Source organism: Schistocerca cancellata, chromosome 2, assembly GCF_023864275.1.
Source record: "Schistocerca cancellata isolate TAMUIC-IGC-003103 chromosome 2, iqSchCanc2.1, whole genome shotgun sequence".
Lineage (NCBI taxonomy): Eukaryota > Metazoa > Arthropoda > Insecta > Orthoptera > Acrididae > Schistocerca > Schistocerca cancellata.
Genome location: NC_064627.1, coordinates 296,892,676 through 296,911,161, shown reverse-complemented (window position 1 = coordinate 296,911,161; position 18,486 = coordinate 296,892,676). Strand labels below are relative to the sequence as shown.

The 18,486-nt window shown below is 40.4% G+C and overlaps 1 protein-coding gene across 5 annotated transcripts in view; it reads right to left on the bottom strand.

The window, feature by feature from the left end:
- LOC126161668 (protein PHTF1) overlaps positions 1-18,486 on the bottom strand; it is a 208,230-nt gene that overhangs the window by 94,707 nt on the left and 95,037 nt on the right. For all 5 annotated transcript variants that reach the window (XR_007534942.1, XR_007534944.1, XR_007534943.1 and 2 more), the window contains 2 exons: positions 17,135-17,352; positions 5,290-5,470 (listed from right to left, as the gene is read on the bottom strand). Coding sequence is in view for 1 of the 5 variants with exons in the window: in XM_049917664.1 (XP_049773621.1) it covers positions 5,290-5,470; positions 17,135-17,352 (399 nt within the window). In the remaining 4 variants the exon portion in view is untranslated. The remainder of the gene's footprint in view (positions 1-5,289; positions 5,471-17,134; positions 17,353-18,486) is intronic.

Sequence of the window (18,486 nt, the reverse complement as noted above, 5' to 3'; positions counted from 1 at the left end):
GAAACATTTATCTGTGCGACAACAGATTATCAACAGAGCAGCACATTCATAGATATTCTTTGGCGCTCTGGGAAGTTATCGTACTGATTCAGACTATTTAGCTCAAGCGAATTGTAGACATTCATAGGTGAACTACGGAGGTATACAGACCGTAGTCATGATTAGGGCAATAATCTCAGTTTGTATTCATTTAAGTGTAGCTAGGCTCCTATACGTCGGGGAGCAAATATTCATCTGAGTAAGCCGGTACAACTAACACGCACTCGGCATATATATATATATATATATATAAAAAATGTTCGGATATAATTATTTTATAAAGTCATTAGTAATCATTACTATATCAGAAATGAGGAGAGATAAAAAGGACTTGCATATAAGATGCACAGAAGGTTAATACACATGGAAAAAGAAAGACTGAAATATTGGTTACCAGAGCCTGGGTTTCATTTATCAGAAGAATAAATATATATATATATATATATATATATATATACCTTAAAACAAAGATGATGTGACTTACCAAATGAAAGTGCTGGCAGGTCGACAGACACACAAACGAACACAAACATACACACAAAATTCAAGCTTTCGCAACAAACTGTTGCCTCATCAGGAAAGAGGGAAGGAGAGGGAAAGACGAAAGGATGTGGGTTTTAGGGGAGAGGGTAAGGAGTCATTCCAGTCCCGGGAGCGGAAAGACTTACCTAAGGGGGAAAAAAGAACGGGTATACACTCGCGCACACACACATATCCATCCACACATATACAGACACAAGCAGACATATTTAAAGACAAAGAGTTTGGGCAGAGATGTCAGTCGAGGCAGAAGTGCAGAGGCAAAGATGTTGATGAATGACAGGTGAGATATAAGTGGCGGAAATTTGAAATTAGCGGAGATTGAGGCCTGGTGGATAATGGGAAGAGAGGATATATTGAAGAGCAAGTTCCCATCTCCGGAGTTCGGATAGGTTGGTGTTAGTAGGAAGTATCCAGATAACCCGGACGGTGTAACACTGCGCCAAGATGTGCTGGTCGTGCACCAAGGCATGTTTAGCCACAGGGTGATCCTCATTACCAACAAACACTGTCTGCCTGTGTCCATTCATGCGAATGGACAGTTTGTTGCTGGTCATTCCCGCATAGAATGCATCACAGTGTAGGCAGGTCAGTTGGTAGATCACGTGGGTGCTTTCACACGTGGCTCTGCCTTTGATTGTGTACACCTTCCGGGTTACAGGACTGGAGTAGGTGGTGGTGGGAGGGTGCATGGGACAGGTTTTACACCGGGGGCGGTTACAAGGGTAGGAGCCAGAGGGTAGGGAAGGTGGTTTGGGGATTTCATAGGGATGAACTAAGAGGTTACGAAGGTTAGGTGGACGGCGGAAAGACACTCTTGGTGGAGTGGGGAGGATTTCATGAAGGATGGATCTCATTTCAGGGCAGGATTTGAGGAAGTCGTATCCCTGCTGGAGAGCCACATTCAGAATCTGATCCAGTCCCGGAAAGTATCCTGTCACAAGTGGGGCACTTTTGTGGTTCTTCTGTGAGAGGTTCTGGGTTTGAGAGGATGAGGAAGTGGCTCTGGTTATTTGCTTCTGTACCAGGTCGGGAGGGTAGTTGCGGGATGCGAAAGCTGTTGTCAGGTTGTTGGTGTAATGCTTCAGGGATTCCGGACTGGAGCAGATTCGTTTGCCACGAAGACCTAGGCTGTAGGGAAGGGACCGTTTGATGTGGAATGGGTGGCAGCTGTCGTAATGGAGGTACTGTTGCTTATTGGTGGGTTTGATGTGGACGGACGTGTGAAGCTGGCCATTGGACAGGTGAAGGTCAACATCAAGGAAAGTGGCATGGGATTTGGAGTAGGACCAGGTGAATCTGATGGAACCAAAGGAGTTGAGGTTGGAGAGGAAATTCTGGAGTTCTTCTTCACTGTGAGTCCAGATCATGAAGATGTCATCAATAAATCTGTACCAAACTTTGGGTTGGCAGGCCTGGGTAACCAAGAAGGCTTCCTCTAAGCGACCCATGAATAGGTTGGCGTACGAGGGGGCCATCCTGGTACCCATGGCTGTTCCCTTTAATTGTTGGTATGTCTGGTTTTCAAAAGTGAAGAAGTTGTGGGTCAGGATGAAGCTGGCGAAGGTAATGAGGAAAGATGTTTTAGGTAGGGTGGCAGGTGATCGGCGTGAAAGGAAGTGCTCCATCGCAGCGAGGCCCTGGACGTGCGGGATATTTGTGTATAAGGAAGTGGCATCAATGGTTACAAGGATGGTTTCTGGGGGTAACGGATTGGGTAAGGATTCCAGGCGTTCAAGAAAGTGGTTGGTGTCTTTGATGAAGGATGGGAGACTGCATGTAATGGGTTGAAGGTGTTGATCTACGTAGGCAGAGATACGTTCTGTGGGGGCTTGGTAACCAGCTACAATGGGGCGGCCGGGATGATTGGGTTTGTGAATTTTAGGAAGAAGGTAGAAGGTAGGGGTGCGGGGTGTCGGTGGGGTCAGGAGGTCGATGGAGTCAGGTGAAAGGTTTTGTAGGGGGCCTAAGGTTCTGAGGATTCCTTGAAGCTCTGCCTGGACATCAGGAATGGGATTACCTTGGCAAACTTTGTATGTGGTGTTGTCTGCAAGCTGACGCAGTCCCTCAGCCACATACTCCCGACGATCAAGTACCACGGTCGTGGAACCCTTGTCCGCCGGAAGAATGACGATGGACCGGTCAGCCTTCAGATCATGGATAGCCTGGGCTTCAGCAGTGGTGATGTTGGGAGTAGGATTAAGGTTTTTTAGGAGGATTGAGAGGCAAGGCTGGAAGTCAGAAATTCCTGGAAGGTTTGGAGAGGGTGATTTTGAGGAAGAGGAGGTGGGTCCCGCTGTGACAGAGGACGGAACTGTTCCAGGCAGGGTTCAATTTGGATAGTGTCTTGGGGAGTTGGATCATTAGGGGTAGGATTAGGATCATTTTTCTTTGTGGCAAAGTGATACTTCCAGCAGAGAGTACGAGTGTAGGACAGTAAATCTTTGACGAGGGCTGTTTGGTTGAATCTGGGAGTGGGGCTGAAGGTGAGGCCTTTGGATAGGACAGAGGTTTCGGATTGGGAGAGAGGTTTGGAGGAAAGGTTAACTACTGAATTAGGGTGTTGTGGTGCCAGATTGTGTTGATCGGAATTTTGAGGTTTTGGAGGGAGTGGAGCTGGAAGTGGGAGATTGAGTAGATGGGAGAGACTGGGTTTGTGTGCAATGAGAGGTGGTTGAGGTTTGCTGGAAAGGTTGTGAAGGGTGAGTGAGTTGCCTTTCCGGAGGTGGGAAACCAGGAGATTGGATAGTTTTTTGAGGTGAAGGGTGGCATGCTGTTCTAATTGGCGGTTGGCCTGTAGGAGGATGCTCTGAATAGCCGGTGTGGATGTGGGAGAGGAAAGATTGAGGACTTTTATTAAGGATAGGAGTTGACGGGTGTGTTCATTGGCTGAGTTGATATTACCCGTCCTTTTTTCCCCCTAAGGTAAGTCTTTCCGCTCCCGGGACTGGAATGACTCCTTACCCTCTCCCTTAAAACCCACATCCTTTCGTCTTTCCCTCTCCTTCCCTCTTTCCTGATGAGGCAACAGTTTGTTGCGAAAGCTTGAATTTTGTGTGTATGTTTGTGTTCGTATGTGTGTCTGTCGACCTGCCAGCACTTTCATTTGGTAAGTCACATCATCTTTGTTTTTATGTGTGTGTATATATATATATATAATAGAGGGAAACATTCCACGTGGGAAAAATGTATTTAAAAAGAAAGATGATGAGACTTACCAAACAAAAGCGCTGGCAGGTCGATAGACACACAAACAAACACAAACATACACACAAAATTCTAGCTTTCGCAACCAACGGTTGCCTCGTCAGGAAAGAGGGAAGGAGAAGGAAAGACAAAAGGATATGGGTTTTAAGGGAGAGGGTAAGGAGTCATTCCAATCCCGGGAGCGGAAAGACTTACCTTAGGGGGAAAAAAGGACAGGTATACACTTGCACACACACACACATATCCATCCACACATACACAGACACAAGCAGACATTTGTAAAGGCAAAGAGTTTGGACAGAGTATATATATATATATATATATATATATATATATATATATATATATATATATAGAGAGAGAGAGAGAGAGAGAGAGAGAGAGAGAGAGAGAGAGAGAGGGAAACGTTCCACGTGGATAAATATATCTAAAAAGAAAGATGATGAGACTTACCAAACAAAAGCGCTGGCAGGTCGATAGACACACAAACAAACACAAACATACACACAAAATTCAAGCTTTCGCAACCAACGGAGCGCTCCCGGGATTGGAATGACTCCTTACCCTCTCCCTTAAAACCCAAATCCTTTCGTCTTTCCCTCTCCTTCCCTCTTTCCTGATGAGGCAACCGTTGGTTGCGAAAGCTTGAATTTTGTGAAGATGAAAGAGTGTATCAGATTGGCAAAGAAGGCATTGTACGCTGGGGCAGGTGGAGAAATCGGCTGTGGTAGAGTACGTGCTGTGTGGGGTCAATAACATAGTAAAATTCACCGACACAAAATTTCTGGCTGCAGAGAAGAGCTATCACACCCACTTGTTCAGAGAAGCTATAGAAATACACAAACACGAGAATAGCTTCAGGAAGAAAGAAGAAAGCCTAAAGGTGAACGGATTCTGGATTACCGTGCTGCAGCGAACAACTGTGTAAGTAGCAAGAGGAGAACCACACTGGAAATGACAAAAAAAAAAAAAAAGCCCTTGACGCTGGCACACCAGGTACATATAATCTGTGGCCTTGAGCTCAGCTCCAGTCCACCACCAACAATGTCGGCCACACCTGCTGGTGAAATGTCAGAAAAATAATCAAACATCGGCCAAAGAACCCGAGAAAAGTCAACAGGCAGTTTGTCACACTAAATAATCATTGTAAGTTTGCGAAGCACCTAAATGGTCTATAGTGGTTTGAGGAAATGCTATTTTTTTTTTTTTTTTAAATTCAATATCCTCTAGCAGACTACTCAGTAAATGTCAGGAGTTGCTGGAATCAATACCTTACCTCTATATTCAATTATCTATGAACCAAACAGAAAAAAAAAAATCACCTTTAATAAAGATATGTCAGTCAGAAACTAACCGTGACTAGCGCGTGATCGTGAGCTGCTTGCATGACGTCTACGTCAGGAGTTGCTGGAATCAATACCTTACCTCTATATTCAATTATCTATGAACCAAACAGAAAAAAAAAAATCACCTTTAATAAAGATATGTCAGTCAGAAACTAACCGTGACTAGCGCGTGATCGTGAGCTGCTTGCATGACGTCTACGTGTACGCTTGCTGCGACGTGGCCTTTGGCTTGATGGTTGCCTGCATGGGCCAATATGAGTTGATACTATCTGTGAGTGTATTACACTTAGGATGATCATCATGGCAACTGGTACCATCACTTCTGATGCTGTGACCCTCTGTAGACAGAAGCAAAAATTAATAAATAATGATGTTGCTTTTCTTGCTGAATACAGAAATAATGTAACAATTTTTAGCTGTGAAATTTGTGAAAGACACATAGGTCATTGAACAGTAAAGGATAAATTGTCACATTTTGTGCAAATGGGGATATCTAGAAATCTGATTAGATTAATAAAGCTCGTTGCAGAGCTCAAGGAATATGCAGAGCATTTCAAGCCCAATTGCACTACCATCAATTTCTCCTAAGTGACAGGGTATTTGGTATCTAAATGTAAATTAAAAAACTTTGAAATGGTTAAGGAAATGTATAACACAATCCCATCAACATTTTGTCCAATAAGACTAAAAAGACCTTTCAGTATCCAAGGAAGTGATGTCATAAGTTCGTATAATTTACAAGAACAGTATAAAAAGCATATAAAATAAAGAAGGAACAAAATAGTTGTGTGTGGCCGAAAGCAGGTATACCACAGTAATCTAAGAACAGCAACAACACACTGGAAAAAACAAACCTGCATCGTTTGGTCTGACACTACATAACTCCAGATATGTAAGAAGGTATGGTGAAAAATTCCCAACTTGGCAGTACAAGACTGAATTTTTAGGCTCAAAAAGCACTTCCTATTCAATCCAACCCCTTTTAGATCAATGCATTTGGACCCAATATTTTTCATTGAATAGATTTCATCCTTAAAAAGCAATTCTGGGAGATTACTAACACTCCCCTGCAAAACTAGTTTCTAAATACAAATCACTTTAGATACTGATCACCTGGAAGTCAAACTCTTTCTTATTTAGTGAAGAGGATGAATGTTGTAACAATGCACACAAACCTCTCAATTTCCCACAAGTGCTTGATCATAGCACAATGCTGCCACTATAAATTAAATAGTGGTCTGCAATCAATCCAGAAACCACATGAGTACATAAGAATATAAGGCCAGGGTGCCATACAATTACTTGGCAAAAGAAAATGTACCAAATGAACAGGAACTTCAATTAAACTTTCTCAATATGTGACTGCACTGTCATGTTTATCAAACATGTTGCAAATTACCATCATCAGGTGACATATTCACCTCATTCAGATATTTTTACCATGTAATTTCATGATGTGCACAGAATCGGTTTTCAGGAACCTCACTAATTTTAATTGGATTGGGGGGGGGGGGGGGGGGGGTAGGGGGTGGGAAGTGTGTTTGGAGACTGACAGCTTTCACTGGTGCTACCCTTTACTTTAATTCATATTATACTCCATCAGTGAATGAAGAGCAGACAAGTACAGTGATTACATATTTTGCTTCATTGTGCTTCCTGGCAGCTGAAACAATGTAAGTGTAATATGTACCTTTGGCTGCTATGTTTACTGCCACGCCTGATGGGCAGCCTTGCAATTACTGCCAGCTCATGGGCCAGATACTGCTGGCAGCCAACATGGTGGGAGCGTTTGGGAGTACTGTCATCAAGATTCACGTTGACAGGATGTTTCACAATTTTAATCACCTCTTGTATCTTTCTCTTAATGGTGGATGGCTGACTTGTTAGTACTGGTATACAAGCTTCTTGAAATCATATTGTTTTGCTACATTCACTGAGATGTTCTGCTACTGCTGACTTGTTATGTTGTCTGAGGGGGACTGCCTTAGATGTTCCATTATGTGATTATGTGAGTGCTAATAGGATATCCCACTTCACCAATGCAAACTTTTCTGCATTCACAGCCCAGTTCATAGACTTCAGGTGTATGTAACTTATTGACAACGTCCTCTATGATATCTGTGATTTTGTTGCTACTTCATTAGAGCGACCCAACACCAGCTCCAAGAATTTGTCCAACTTATTTACTAACAACATGCATAAATTTGAAAGCACATTTGTTCTGTCTCCTCCTTTTAGTACTGTTTTATGTTGGCACAATGCTCCATATTGTTCTGCTGTTTCAGCGAACAGTTACAAGTGGACTGCACTTTCTGCAATTCCTCCTTCAAGTGACTTGCACCACTAATTCTATGTGGCCTGTTAGTTAAAGTGTGCATTGCGGACTTCTCCACTTTAAATTACGCAATTCTCTTCTGTTGGTGACCACATGATAAATGATAATGGCGTGTTCCACATACTGAAGCAAGCATTTGGGTCACATGGTGCAGACTGGAGCACTAATACTTTGAATATCTTCATACAGATGTCTGCTGAAACTACAGCACCATTCAAACTAGTTGTCACTTGATATTTAAGCTACAAAGTTGCAGCATTGTCACATCAAGCACAGTCTGCCAGCAGTCATCACAGTGCACCATTCCCTGTGGTGATAGAAAACTGTTTTAAAGTCTCTATCTCCCACAAAAATCAAGTAAAAAAAAATCTCAAATTCACATATGAAATAATTTCTACAGGGTCTCTCAGCATGTCAAAAATCTGTTCTTAATTTTAATTGGGGAAAGTTACATAATTTTTGCTGCTTGTAAACTGCTTCAAACTTTCCACATAATATCTCAAAAACAAATACTCTCACAGTGATACTTTTTTCCACTGATTACTAAAATAACTCACTTGGCAACAAATCTCTTAAAATTTTCATACTCCATTGCATTTCCTACATATATGCTTCTGAAAATGGTGTTTGTATGTATTTGTGCCAGAGTCTAACTTCGTAACAAGTATGAAGTTTAAAGTCTCTATCTCTTACAAAAATAATATAAAAATTCTGAAATGTATGTACAGTACTGCTTTAAATGGTATCTCTATGCATGTCAAATATTTTTCTTAATTTCAATTAGGGCTGGTGTTATGTTGATGATTGACACAGGAGAAATTATCGTGCCTACAAAACTTTCCTTTCTATAATTGTGTGTCTAAAAAACTATTACTATAAGGTGGTGATAGGAGGTGGCTGAACAGTTTTATTTAGTCTTGCAACAGGAAAGAGAAATTCATCGAAACAAACATAAAATTTAATGGAAGTAAGTTCACTATGCACTACATACTAGTCCAACAATGTGGAGACACCACTTAATTCAGAGTCCAGAGAAACTATCAGTGACTTCAACACACTGTCATTGTTCCATGCTCCCTGTAGCATTCCTTTCAAATGATTCACTGCCCCCACCTTTTTTTTTTTGCCAGCCTGTTGGTGTCATTTTTTTCAACTGCCTGCTTCATAAGCTGTTATACGACAGTCAACGTAATTTTTTTATTTTATGCAACAACATAGCATTTAACCTGTGCCTGAATCAGTTCTATTGTGTTGTGTTGAAGTGCCAAAGGTAGAGAAGCAATCTGAGAACTTTATGCCCGTGTTTTTTTGCTATTTCATCCACAATGTGAACTGGGTCCTTTGGCTTGTGTTGTGACAAGTTTTATAATTCCACCCTTGTGAAGCTACTGTCAATCCGTATCTTACATTTCTACAGCCAGCAAACATAATTTTCCTCTGTTGCCTTTGTGGGCGCCGTGTCCTGTATAATTACATGATACGGAGAGGTATCCATGACAATTACAAAGTTATTTGTTTCGTCTTGAAGCACAGTGCCTTTAAACCATTTCACAGAAGTAATGTGGTTCACCTCTTGATGGTAGTCATAAGTCTCGTTTGAAGTGAACAACGGCACACAATCAGAAATGAAACCTTCTGAATTGCCAGCATCTGATTCAATTATTCTTTTTCTCCTGCTGATCGGAGTTGCCGCACCACCACTGATGGTATCAACAGTCAGCATTTTTAACACTATGCCCCACATTCACCTATATTTCATCAAGCCAAACAATATCCCCACAATTTGTCCCTACTAATTTTCTAAGAAAGTGGCACCAGGCTGCAATATTGTGGTGTCATTAATAACTTGCTGCCAGAAATAGATTTATAGTTGAATCCTAACTGTTCACGACTTGTCAAGGACAATTTACTACAGTGACATAAATCCACTGTAACTAGGGTAGCATGTAGCTTTTTGAGTGTTGGATACTCTTTCCTTGAATAATATGTATATATTTTACAACAAATCTAACCTTCCTGAAAAGAGTCGAGATTTGTGACCCTCTTTTGACGCACCTCTTCTTCTAAGGTAACCCCAATTTAGATGACTCATCTGATTCTTCTTTCGTGAGTTTCTCCTTGCAGATTCTTATCAGCCACCATTTGCTGATTTGTAGTACAACTGCAATTCACTCCACCATTTTATCTACAAGAAGTAGAGGCACCACTGCATCCATCTCTCTCTCTCTCAAAATACTTCCTCACAGAACACATGAATTCAAATGACTGACTGCTTATAATAAAGCCATGTCTGACATTTTTTGAAAGTTTCCTTGAAGCATGCAGCCTCAGTCGGCCCTCTTTTGACTACTTTCATCACATTTTCTAATGCTTGCAAAGCTGAAAGTCACCCAAATCTCTCATTACAAGGGCTTGCTGCAGACTAGCTTGCACAAACAATGCTATAGGTAGCGCTACGCGGCAGAACAGAAGTGGCAACACAATGGGAACCATGCAGCCTGTTACCTGTCAAATCACAACTAGTTTAAAACAGATCATAGCTACAGTTGGGATCCCTTAGCTATGCCAAACATATGCTTAAAACATTTTCCTTTATTCCTGAACTAGGATGTCGAAAGATCGTGATGGACAATTTTGCAAATTTTCACTGGCACACATTCTAGAGGAATGTTGACAGTCTCCTCCACTGCTGCACTAGTGAATAAGGGTTTGATGTTGTAGGTCATCAAATAGTCCATATTTGCACATCATTTAAAAAGTGGCCATCAACTGAAGCATCATTAAATGACAGCATTTCTTGCAAGGCACTGGAAATCAAGGAAGAAGATTTAGAACAGTCATTTACAGTGGTTTAGCATCTTCATGAACTTAAAGAGAGCTATGCATTAATCAATCTAGGCAATAAATGCTATTTCACATATTTCATGGGAAAAAAACTATGTTTTCAACAACTTGCAGTTCTATCTCATATTTGACCAGAAGCGAGAATACAAACAAATTTTTAAAAAAATTAGTGAAGGCAATTTAAAATGAAGCCAAAAACAGCAACAAAATGATATGAATTACGAATTATATTTTTATTGCCCAGCATACGGAGGTTGCACAACTGTAGTATTTATTTTCAATAAAATGCAAACACCAGTTGCATTTTTCTTTTTATTCCAAAAAGCAACAACCAGTTCTGGCCCCCAATACCATTTCCACTGGTATACGTCAGGCAACGTGAGAGAACACAGAATGACTCAGGGTGCCTGACATACACCAACGGATAAGGCCTTGGAGGCTGAAACTAGTTGTAGTTTTTAAAATAGAACGGGAATTGCAACTGTTTCTGGCATTTTATTCAAAATCATGTGTTTATAGTTATCAAGACTAAAACTAATACCATAATTTACAGTAAGGAAGGGCAGTATGGGAAAAGTTTTTTTTTTTTTTTTTTTTTTTTTTTTTTTTTTTTTTTTTTTTTTTTTTTTTTTGTAAATGCCTCAAAATGTGGAAACGCGAAATGATCTAATTGGTGCCACTTCAAAGCGAACAGTGTCCAGATAAAGTATTTTATGAGAGATAGTCTGAAATAATGGTTTGCTGCATGCAAATAACTAGTTTTCATTTGTTGGGATCACTCAACATCTGGCGAAGCCCAGTTTGGAAAGATAATGTACAGCAGAACATGTTTGCAAAATAAAAAGTGCATAAATGCAACGATGTCTGAGTGCATCAATGCTCTGGAGCCATGTCATAAGAGGGATAGCCAAATGGTTTATTTAAGATACAATGCTGCATAATGCAACATACAAGGGTGGGTTGAAAAGTTCTCGGAACGGAATAGGAAAAAAGTACTTACATCACAAACTTTTTTTTTATTTTTCAATGTAGTCTCCTTGTAGATTAATGCACTTGGTCCAACAATGTTCAAGTACCTTGATCTAATCTCGAAATTAAGTTTCCTCCAGGCCAGGAGAAATAGTTGTCAACTCAAGCTACCAATTCTTCGTTTGAAGTGAATCTTCGTCAACCAAGAAAAATTTTCAGTTTTGGAAAGAGATGGAAGTCTGACGGAGCCCATGTAATTTTGCCATGACGATGGCACGTGTGCGGGTGCGCATCAATAGTTGCAGCACCCTTCTGGCAGATAATTTTTTCATTTCTAATTCTTCAGTTAAGATGTGATATACCCTTCCAGATGACATCTGGCAAGCTTGAGCAATTTCACACACTTTCAATCGGTGATCCTCCATGACCATTTTGTGTGCTTTTGCAATGATTTCTGGAGTAGTGACACATCTTGGCTGATCATTGCGCAGATCATCATATAAGCTCTCCCGAACAAATTTAAATTCATTTGTCCACTTGGCAAAAGTTGAATATGAATGAGCACAGTCCCCCAGTGTATTATGGAAATTGGCATGAATGTCCTTTGCTTTCATACTTTTCTTTACGAAGTACTTAATCATTTACAAGATCTAGGAAACAACATAATTTTAATTAATATATTTTGGTTACTTTTGGATGCTATCTAAAGTGCCTGAGTAGTATTACATGTGTTGCATTCAATAATTACTTTTAATTTTTTTCTGCAGTGTAATTCATCTCCTGTTCACCAAATTTTAAGCAATCAAGGTTGTGAACCCTATTTTTCCCATACGTTCAACGCTTTGGAAGGCTAAAATACTTGCGCTGTCTTCCGTTATCAGGATTAAAGGTAAATTTACATCATTATTATTGTGCTTTCAGTCAGTCAAAAGTTTTAGAATAGCAACAAATGTGTTGAAGCTTTCTTATTCAAGAGACTTGGTGCTCATTTCCTTGATCTTGAGTTACACAAGCTGTATTTTGTAAAAATTCACCGACACTTATCTCCAGTACAAATAAATTACTAAGACCTCACAATAACTTTTCTGCTTCAATATAGCCCCTGTTCTCCATATTTTACACAAATAATACAACACAACATATCACAAATATGTGATCATTTACTTTCTTTCTTTGTCATACTTACGAATTCATGTTCTACGATAAACTTAAGCCTCCATAGCTGTGGTCACTAAAGCATGCTTGAGCAGTAGCACTTGGCTAGTAGATAGCCAGTTCAAATCCTGGTGGTGAAAGAAATTTTTGCCTCCCAGATTAACAGCTAGAGGAGGAAAGACAGTTGTGTCAAGATCCAGATCACCAGAAAACAAAACTATGAACCAGTTTCTTGGATCAAATTATAATCCTCACTACTGTGTTTCATGTAGTGGGGAAGCTGAAACTATTAACCTTGTTGGTCCAGTGGGCTTTCATATATGTTATGACACATATTTTGGAGCCTGACATTGGATTTGGAAACATTTTTTTCCTGCTGTGTGTATACCTAGTTTTGTAATCTAAATTACACCAATGTAGAGCCAGTCAGTCTGACACAAGCAACAATGATGAATTTGAAATTCTTCAACTGACGTGCACCACACTCGCACCAGAATAGTTACGTTTAAATTGGTCAACTCTTCAATTCAGATAATTTAGTTCTACAAAATTTGTTGAGCAATGTATATTGTAAATGTGCAAAGTACTGCACTCCCACACACCAAAACTCCATCAAGAATGGAAATATGAAGAGAAAGCTAATGTTGACAGTTGATATGAAAGTGTTTGGTGGTCACACAATCAGCGTGTAGAGAGTATAACACAGAATCAAGGCAATGCTAATGCTGAAATTCCTTCAAATTTGGAGAAAGAGAATGAAATTTCAGGTTGTCTGATAGGAAAACTGTGGGTAGCTAAAACGAGCATGAAAGCTCCACTTAGAAAGAAAAGGACAAGTGTATTTAATATCGTAAGAACATATCTGCCTCATGTTAGAAATTAGGCAAGAAGCAATTCTTTTCCACTCTATTGTTTCCACCTGTTAAATACTGACAATATGCTGGGTATTATGATGGGAAATACCAACAAATATAGTGGTACTATTTCTCAAAATTACAATGAACATCATAAACATAAAATAAAAAGGACTATCTGATGTAAAATCTTCTACAGACATTATGCACAATGCAATGATATCAAACAGATTAAATATAGACAGCCTTCTCCTAAAGCAGAAGAAAAAAAAAACCCACACACGCAAACATTCACACAAGCACAACTCACGCACATATGACCACTGTCCCTGGCCACTGATGCCGGACTCTTTTCATTATACTGTCATCATTCCATCCTAGATTTTCTATTGTTTGATTTAGATTAAATCTAGGTGACTTATGGGCTAATACCAAGACTGGACTCGGCATATTTACGTGTACAAAGACTTTACAACAATTAAAGTCCGTTCTTTGGTGTCTTTCGCCCAACGGCAAATCACACAGTATACAAAGAGACAAACTGGCAGCAATTACAAAGTTTTCAATCTCTCTGTTACCACATGAAAGCCATATTATTCAACTGGACAAATGGTAACCCTTGACTGTATGTAGTAAATTAGCAACGTAAGTATGGCATTAAAATTTTTGTCCTTACATTAACCAGAACCTTGCGAACACAAAATCTACGTATATATGTAGGAAAACAACCAGCGGTGCCACGCAATCTCAGCAATGCCATCATTGTTGTAGCTGAGAGAACAATATCATCCATGCCGGGTGCAAGGAGGATAATTACCTATATAACTGGTTAAACAGAATACCTCTTGCAATTAATCTTTTGTAGGTTAGCAAACCCTTCTACAAAAAAATAAGGAGGAAGAGGAGGGAAATTCATCCTTACTCAAACTGAACCACAAAGGGACTTACAAATACCATCATGTTCTGCTCCCAAAAAGTACTGACACTGGGTCTTATATTTCAGAGGGAGTGTTGCTTGTTTTGAAGATGTATAATAATGATAAAATAAACAAAAGGACAGCTTAGATGCCAAAAATGATCACTGCTTGCGAGTATACCAAGACAAACGGGTGTGTGAATGAAGTGGAAAATAGTGTTCTAGTTACAAGATGTGACATAATCCCAAGAAGATGGCCTCTAACTTCATTGAATCAGGGTGGCTACTCAAATTTAGGGAAAAAAAATAAAATCCCTGAGAATTCCAGGTGTGATGAGGAAGATGGTGTCACGAAGCTCCTGATAAATTAATGGCGAGTGAGGAGAGGGAGGGCAGCACACAACATTAACAACTTTTATTTCCTCTCAACTGAGCTATATAGTAACGACAATCAGGAGTTTAACTGCAGTTTTTAAACACCTATAATTTAAATGGAATGATATTCATATAATTAACACACTTTGAGATATTCAAATGGTTCAAATGGCTCTAAGCACTATGGGTCTCAACATCTGAGGTCATCAGGCCCCTAGACTTAGAACTACTTAAACCTATCTAACTAAGGACATCATACACAGCCATGCCCGAGGCAGGATTCGAACCTGCGACTGTAGCAGCAGTGCAGTTCTGGACTGAAACGCCTAGAACCGCTTGCCCACAGCTGCTAGAGTCAAAAGACAGAAAAAAAGATTACTGTGCAAAAAATTCTTGTGTTACAAAATGTGAGAAGGCTGCATTTCTGAAAATTACTGAGTACCACCTGAACTCTGACATGTAGTCAGAATTTTTGATATGTACTTGTATTGAGTTACAGTTCATCACAATGATGTTACCTCTAACCAAGTGTTTTATTTAGTGAAGCACAGAAATGACAGTAACAATGGCTTGAAACTATGCTTTTCTCCTTTTTGAACATAAAAATGACAAATTTTAATTTCACTAAAAGCATTTTTCAGTCAATGTTCAAAAAACTGTAATACAGGGTTATTACAAATGATTGAAGCGATTTCACAGCTCTACAATAACTTTATTATTTGAGATATTTTCACAATGCTTTGCACACACATACAAAAACTCAAAAAGTTTTTTTAGGCATTCACAAACGTTCGATATGTGCCCCTTTAGTGATTCGGCAGATATCAAGCCGATAATCAAGTTCCTCCCACACTCGGCGCAGCATGTCCCCATCAGTGAGTCCGAAAGCATCGTTGATGCGAGCTCGCAGTTCTGGCACGTTTCTTGGTAGAGGAGGTTTAAACACTGAATCTTTCACATAACTCCACAGAAAGAAATCGCATGGGGTTAAGTCGGGAGAGCGTGGAGGCCATGACATGAATTGCTGATCCTGATCTCCACCACAACCGATCCATCGGTTTTCCAATCTCCTGTTCAAAAAATGCCGAACATCACGATGGAAGTGCAGTGGAGCACCATCCTGTTGAAAGATGAAGTCGGCGCTGTCGGCCTCCAGTTGTGGCATGAGCCAATTTTGCAGCATGTCCAGATACACGTGTCCTGTAACATTTTCTTTGCAGAAGAAAAAGGGGCCGTAAACTTTAAACCGTGAGATTGCACAAAACACGTTAACTTCTGGTGAATTGCGAATTTGCTGCACGAATGCGTGAGGATACTGTACCGCCCAGATTCGCACACTGTGTCTGTTCACTTCACCATTAACAAAATATGTTGCTTCATCACTGAAAACAAGTTTCGCACTGAACGCATCCTCTTCCATGAGCTGTTGCAACCGCGCCGAAAATTCAAAGCGTTTGACTTTGTCATCGGGTGTCAGGGCTTGTAGCAATTGTAAACGGTAAGGCTCCTGCTTTAGCCTTTTCCGTAAGATTTTCCAAACCGTCGGCTGTGGTACGTTTAGCTCCCTGCTTGCTTTATTCGTCAACTTCCGCGGGCTACGCGTGAAACTTGCCCGCACGCGTTCAACCGTTTCTTCGCTCACTGCAGGGCGACCCGTTGATTTCCCCTTACAGAGGCATCCAGAAGCATTAAACTGCGCATACCATCACCGAATGGAGTTAGCAGTTGGTGGATCTTTGTTGAACTTCGTCCAGAAGTGTCGTTGCACTGTTATGACTGACTGATGTGAGTGCATTTCAAGCACGACATACGCTTTCTCGGCTCCTGTCGCCATTTTGTCTCACTGCGCTCTCGAGCGCTCTGGCGGCAGAAACTTGAAGTGCGGCTTCAGCCGAACAAAACTTTATGAGTTTTTCTACGTATCTGTAGTGTGTCGTGACCGTATGTCAATGAATGGAGCTACAGTGAATTTATGAAAACGCTTCAATCATTTGTAATAGCCCTGTAGTTTCAGTTTACTTCAGTAAAACTGTAGGGGGAATATATCCAGATTAAGCTTTCGCAAGAAAGACTTAGGGTGTCAGAAACCTCACAACACTTATGGTATTCCTTCCTTCTCTAGGCTAGCGCAAGGTTAATGGTGATTTGGTTGTTGAATGGGGACGTTCAGTTCAGCAACCGCCAGGACACTATTCCGGAGGAGGCTTGCTTTCTTCCTTCCCTTCATCCAAAAAAACATAACAAAACGCTACACTGCACTACACAAGCACTATTCAGTCTCTCTGCCCCCCCCCCTCTCTCTCTCACTCACTCACACACACACACACACACACACACACACACACACACACACACACACAAAAGCACACAAACAAACTTCATAAACAGCAAGATTAAGGCAATGACATACTATCACCACTGGGACTGCCTAAGACATCAATGCAAGATTCCCACATTTGCTTCCAACACTCACTCCCTGAGCATGGGATTGACTTTGATTACAACAAAACAAAAAATATTAATTTCCTCTGTGATAAAGAGTACAAAATTTTACCTCAAGAGTTCCATCTTCAGTGAGTGAACAGTAGTAAAAATATGTAACTCCGCAAACTAACTGCAACACATACAGTGTTGTCAGCAATACGAAGACACGTGGTGAAGTTTGCTGAATCCACCAGTGACTGTAGGCTGGAAGCAGAACTAACCTGAGGCAGGCCAACCTCGTCACTGTTATCAGACCATGTTTTGGTTTAGCTTTTGGGAACGAAGAACCTACAACACAAATTGAGAAACAATAAGACTAAAAGGGAAAGACTTGAGCAAAACTATTCAATAGCACAAGTATGAAGAACATGCACAAATGAAGTTGGAGACAGACGACTTTACTGAATGCATTGACAATTATTCATTTATATTAACTAGAAATGAGTTTATGTCAACTTTATAAAAAGAATTCAGGTAAGTCAACTATCAACTAAAGCAGAGCTAACTATCTGATTTTATAGAGAACGCTCACAGCTGCTGATGCTTTTACTCACAAGCAGAGCAATTGTGGCGTGGCAGGGAGTTAGGGAATTGCACACACACACACACACACACACACACACACACACACACACCGGGTGGTCGCAACAACACAGAAGTGCAAACTGTTTTGACAGCTATGGCGAGTTGGCATTGCATAACACTGACAGTATCTTCGTATTTTAATTTGCAGTGTGAAGAACCTTATCTTCTTACACGAAAATGTTTAGTGTATCATCGGAATACTTGCAGTACGCTCAATCTACACAGACGCTATTTGTCTTACCATGTCAAAGAATATGGAAGTGCAAAATGAGAAGGATAAAGGGTGGTGATTTAATACAAAAATGCTTGGTAGTTGAACATTTATATCTTATGGTAGAACAGTTTTGTGTGGTGTCATTATCAAATCTACCAGTCATGCATAGCACACAGATTATGTCAGATGACATTCAAAACCCACTCGCAAAACCTTTGTAAAGAGTCTGTGGCATATTTTTTAGTATCCTATATGTAAATAACACAAGCACACAGCTGGATGTGACATTCTTAGCAGTGTTGATGAAAGTGTAGAAAATGTGCATCTGACACGACATATATTAGATTGCATGTCTATAGATGGAGCACGAGTCGCACTGGGAAATAAAATCAGGATTCCTAGCGTAACTGAATGGAAAACTGACAAACCCTCTGCTGACGATTTGTGCTGATGTACAGCTCGAAGTAAATTATCTGGAATGTGAAATGGACTTTCCCCTCAGGATTGATTTCCTTGCTTACACAAGTCTTCATATGGCTTCCCACAGCCCTGTGACAATGGATGGGGTAAAGTACTCGCAGCTCATAGGCCTGCGCTCGCTGTCTACTCAAGGAGCATGTTTG